At 37.6% G+C, this 5,633-nt stretch overlaps 1 protein-coding gene across 2 annotated transcripts in view; it reads right to left on the minus strand.

Moving 5' to 3' along the window:
• Positions 1-5,633, minus strand: part of LOC107752642 (tyrosine-protein kinase RYK-like) — a 57,853-nt gene that overhangs the window by 4,952 nt on the left and 47,268 nt on the right. For both annotated transcript variants that reach the window (XM_016568668.1, XM_016568667.1), the window contains 2 exons: positions 2,733-2,842; positions 2,185-2,344 (listed from right to left, as the gene is read on the minus strand). In XM_016568668.1, the coding sequence (XP_016424154.1) occupies positions 2,185-2,344; positions 2,733-2,842 (270 nt within the window). The remainder of the gene's footprint in view (positions 1-2,184; positions 2,345-2,732; positions 2,843-5,633) is intronic.

A 5,633-nucleotide genomic window follows, 5' to 3' on the forward strand; every position in this document is an offset into this window, starting at 1 on the left:
GACATGCGCAGCACATGTCAATTTTAAAGGCAAGCGCGAACAAACATACACAACAATGATGGAGTACATGGTAGAGGTCTTCTCGGGTCCTAAAATCTGTACCCGACCCAAATCACTTCTTACCCGAACCCGACGTGCATAAATAATTTGTTTTTAAAGGGGTCATATGATGCGATTTCATTTGTTCCTTTCTCTTTGGAGTGTTACAAGCTCTTGGTGCATAAAGAAGATCTGTAAAGTTGCAAAGACTAAAGTCTCAAATCCAAAGAGATATTCTTTATAAAAGTTAAGAGTCAGCCACGCCTGCCTAAAACGGCTCGTTCTAACACGCCCCCACATATCTACGTCGCTATGTGGGAAGATTTGCATAACGCCGCCCAAATGTTCACGCAGAGAAAGAAGGCGTAACTTTTATTCTCGCTGTAGTATTGTTGTTGCCGCCGTTGCCATGTCGTGAAGGCGCTGTGTGTTTTGTTGTGAAAGCGAAACTACTTTGTTTGGCCTTCCAAAAGAGGACGATATCTGCTTCGTCATGCTTAGAGCTGATCCGTGCTGGTCGCTGAGGAAATACATCAACTTCGCGCTGTGGATCGCCGGATCGGCTTTCACCGTGGACGAAGCGGAGTCCAGCCCGGGGTCGTCACATGTGGTTGCTGCAAGCTTGCCGGACGCTCCTTCGTCGAATCCGCCGGCCTCGCCATTCTCAAGCCCGCCCGCTGCCGCTCACTCTAACCCGCCGGCCGTTCCTCACTCTATGCCGCCGCTCACTCTAGCCCGCCGTGTGTGATGCTGTGCTTCGTTGTGAAAGCGAAACTACTTTGTTTGGCCTTCCAAAAGAGGACACAACTAGAAATCAGTGGTTAAGTTGTATTTACAACACTGTTCCAGAACACGTCAACCCAAATATTCAGATGTGTGCAGCACATTTTATGGAGGACTGTTTCCTGATCCTGGTAGAGTAGACTTCAATGCCGGCTGTTCTGACTCACAGACTGTAAGGACGTTTTTTATATTTAAAGGATTTGCCACTGATGATTCAAACGCGAGTTTTGAGCAGTGTATAGTAGCGCTTGTTGTTTGTCATTTCTCCGATCACAAATGCAGACATGGTTTTGTTTACGCGGTGCGATGCAACGCGTAAAAAGACAGTACAAGTCATTATAATCCTAAATTATGTCCCAACTGGATGCAACAAATGCCTCGTTTATAATGGATTTTAATGTTTTTGTCTCGTCGCTCCGGCCTGACAGGTATATTTACAGACAGGTAATGTAGAACATTACATTGTTAATGTAGAACAGAACATTACATTAATGTAGAACAAACATCTTTATGCATGTTAAATGGGCATGGCTGCTTATTTTTTTAGGTTTGAAGCGTCTTAAATGTCTCTGTGAACAGGTATATTTATATTGACAGATATTTATATGTGAATAAAAGCCTAAATTTAATCTGTTCTTCGTATAAAGCAATAATTTCTCTTCAGAAGACTTGTTTGTTTTTGTTTTTTTTATAATATCTTTATGAACTCTGTGAAGCACCAAAATGTTCTGGCGTAATGGTCTTTCAATGGAGAAACAGAAAATTGTCACATTTCAGTAAAAACATTAATTTGTTTCATTGGTAAATGAAAGTCTTTAGAGTTTGGAATGATGTGAGTAAGTAAATGGTGACAAATTTCAGTTTTGAGTGAACTATCCCTTTACTTTGCACTACACGCATTTGCAGACTTGCGAAATTCTCTGAAACTTGATTGTACACCTATTACAGGACTATTATTCTGAATATAAACATATTAGGGAAACTCAAATGTGTGTTAACTGCGTTATTGCTGCATGCAGCTGACAACACAGGCCTCAACAAGTTCATGGCCACCTGAAGCATGATGGAGCAGACAGTATGACGTCAAAGAAGTTACACAATTTTAAACCTGTTACCAGGATTTGGGACACAATCTGAGAGCCCATGAATGAGTGTGCAGGACCTTAGTTAAAAATGATAGCGATTTTACCAGTGCCATAAAAAAATACTAAAAGGGTATGACATTCTTTTATAGGCAAAATATCCACAGGAAGAGAAAAACAATAAATTAGAGAACACCTGCTGCTGATATGAAACAAAATATTATGTGAGTGCATGTTAAAGTCTGTTGCAAAAAAGGCAAAAAGGAGCGGCAACGCTTACCACATCACTGGCACTAGAGAAGTCATTGTTAAGCAAACTCTCCAAAGCCATCCAGCGAACGGATCGGTTCTCATTGTCTCCGAGGCAGTGGTAGTCCATGGGGAAGAGATCACGGGCCAACGCATTGTCTGTGATCTTCACTTGCATACTGTTATCAATTCTACAAAAATAAATAAATTAATAAAAATCTTGAGATATAAGACATCATAACAAAATATACATGTTAATCCGTTTACATGTTAATGCAAACGGACGGTAAAGAATGCATAGAGAGAGAATAAATAAATAAATACAAATTAAATGCTTTACGATCAAATCAGTATTTCATTTATTTATTTGGCAATGACCAATGACATAAATGGGATAACGCACATCTGAATAGTCATTATCATAATAATTGCAATAATGACTATTAGACTGTATGTTATCTTTTTTTTTAATAGCCAATGCCAATATGTAACACTTGGTGCAGCTGTATACTCCTGTGTGAAGGACAGCTGATGTAAAATGGCAAATAGTGGGAGAACTTGAGGTCAAATGGCACTTACACACAGTTTCTGGCAGCCAGGTCTTTGTGAATAACCTCTCTCCGTGCCAGATAGCTCATCCCACATGAAATCTGTATTGCCATGTGGACCAGGTCTTGTTGAGAGATGGCCTTTGTGGGTAAAACAAGAGAGAGTGGACAAAATGATTATGTGTAAGGGTCACTGGGAGTCTAAGAAATTTAGTACATTTTAATGTACTAGGTCCAGCAAGAGAAACCAAAAGCGGGACACATGACGAGTGGGTACACAGATGCTCGTGGTTACGGTTCACCTCTTAGGAAACCAGACTTGATGGAGCAACAAGTTCCTCTGTTGAATCTCATCTGGTATGAAGAGTTTGACGTCTGATGTAATGACAGTTACCTCACTAAACATAAACATCCTCTGCACCTAGATGCAAAGCCAAACACTAATGCTTTAACTCTTTAGAGGGAGTGGCTCAACTTCAGGCATCCTTGTATAATCTATCTAGAGTCAGATACAAGAAGAAACCCTGGGTGCTAACTGACAAGGTCATAATCTTCTCTAAATGAAAGGCTTTTCAGATTAACTATACACAAGGCTTTAGAACAAAATAATTGCAGTGTATGACAAACTCAGGTGTCACATGAGTTTGATGGTGCATGCTCATTCCTGTTTGTTCAGTGTGAATTTGGTTAGAGTGATTTAGACTGAAAGAGAGAATGTAGTACATGTAGAAGGTAGGGATGGGTCAATGTGAGTGTCTAGTAAATCTCAACCTTTTCTTTTTAGCCGTCATGCCTTAAGGGGGATCAATTTAGACACGTAACTTCTCTGAGAGAGGGTGTTAGTGTGCCAACAGTCTAACAGCAAGTGTATGACTGTCAACACGCTAAACCCCTCTTTGAGAAGTCAAGACTCCAATTTATTCCTCTTTGCAAATCACTCGAAAGCAATGATTTAGTTTCATTTAGAAATGTACAGATATTAAAATACTAATAAGCTGATAATAATTTTACGACCAATACTCAATAAATGGCCAATATTAGTGTAAAGTTAAAAAAATAAAAAATAAAATGCTAAAAAAAATCAGCTGTTTTAAAATGCTACAAGTGAATTTAAGCATCACATTTTTTTAATGTACAATATGGAAAATATTCATTTGACTGCAAAGGTAATCTAAAATTAAAAACAGGAGAAAAACATAATTAAATATACAACACTTGCTGATATACAATAGTTTAAAAGTCTATTCTCACCATGGCTGTGTTTATTCAATCAGAAATACAGTAATATTGTGGAATATTATTATAATTTAAATAGACTGTTTTCTGTTGTACAGTATTTCACAAAAGTGAGTACACCCCTCACATTTTTGTAAATATTTTATTATACCTTTTCATGTGACAACACTGAAGAAATGACACTTTGCTACAATGTAAAGTAGTGAGTGTACAGCTTGTATAACAGTGTAAATTTGCTGTCCCTTCAAAATAACATTTTCTTCTGTGAGATACTGTAACATTTTAAATTGTAATTTCTTCTTGTGATGGCAAAGCTGAATTACTCCAGTCTTCAGTGCCACAAGATCCTTCAGAAATCATTCTAATATGATGATTTGGTGCTCAAGAAACATTTCTTACTATTATCAATGTTGAAAACAGTTGTGTTGCTTTATATTTTTGTGGAAACAGTAATGTATTTTTTTTGTAATCATTTATGAGTAGAACAATTCAAAAGAACAGCATTTATTTGAAATAGAAAACCTTTGTAACAACATCAGGTCTCTACTGCTATATTTGATCAACATAATGTGTCCTTGCGGAATAAAAGCATTAAAAAAAAAAAAAACCTACCCCACATTTCTGAATGGTCATGTATATACAACACAATACAGAACAACCCCAATACATCATGCATAGTTTATGCACAAAATATATTTTAAAATATAAATTATAAATAAATATAAATAAATTATATTTATTTATTTTATTAAATGCTGGTCTATGTGCAGACAAACATTTTAGTCGATATATGTTGTGCTTCCCTAGGGTGTTAACCTTTTAAAACGGGTCTCAGAGTTCTTGCATACTGCTCCATTCAGTCTGGCTCTGTCCAGCTGTTTGACCAGCATCTGGTGGACAGGGTACAAGACCCTAAACCAGCCTAATTATACAGTGCTTCCTTAAGACTGACTAGTCATTCACACAGAGCCATTTTTAAAGTATGTAGTTTTGCACACCCTTAGAAGGCAGCAAACAGACATACATCTAAGATTCAGTTCAGAGGTGAACATTTTGGCAGTAAAAACTAAAATAAATCATCCACTTTCAATGTCCAAAATGCAGGGTATTATCTAAAGCATGGGTAGTTTACATAACTTATGTTTAAAAAAAAAAAAAAAAAATTGTGCATTGAGGCAGGAAGTATAACAACACTGTCACAACAAGCTTGGTCTTGAAGAGGAAAAATTGATAGCTTAAAGCACCCAGCTAACCATTTTAAGAACTGGTCTGGTCATTTTACACTGGTCTGACTGATCGAATATAGAGTATGTAATCTTGTCTTTGAAGCGGGTTCAGTGGCAGCTGAATGAAAGACCGCCCAGGGTTAACATCACAAAGGCTCGATTGTGAACAGTACACCACTGTAAAGCACCTATCATAGAAAGATCACTCGATGTTGATTGAGGATCTGCACAATGAATTCACTGTTCAGAAGAAAGCAATTAAATCAGGATAATCTGGATACTCCAGGTGTTCTGCTAGAGGGTCTCTAATATAAACACCTGCCTCAGAATGATTTATGGCTAACACCAGGAGTGTCATTGCGCTACTTAATATTATCTGAATTTACACTACTCAAATCACTCTCTGCACAAACGTGGATGCAGTTTAAATATTGCATGTTAAATACCCACCCCCCCCCACAAAAAAAAAA

This window comes from Sinocyclocheilus rhinocerous, unplaced genomic scaffold (assembly GCF_001515625.1).
Source record: "Sinocyclocheilus rhinocerous isolate Xijiao unplaced genomic scaffold, SAMN03320098_v1.1 scaffold1733, whole genome shotgun sequence".
Taxonomy (NCBI): domain Eukaryota; kingdom Metazoa; phylum Chordata; class Actinopteri; order Cypriniformes; family Cyprinidae; genus Sinocyclocheilus; species Sinocyclocheilus rhinocerous.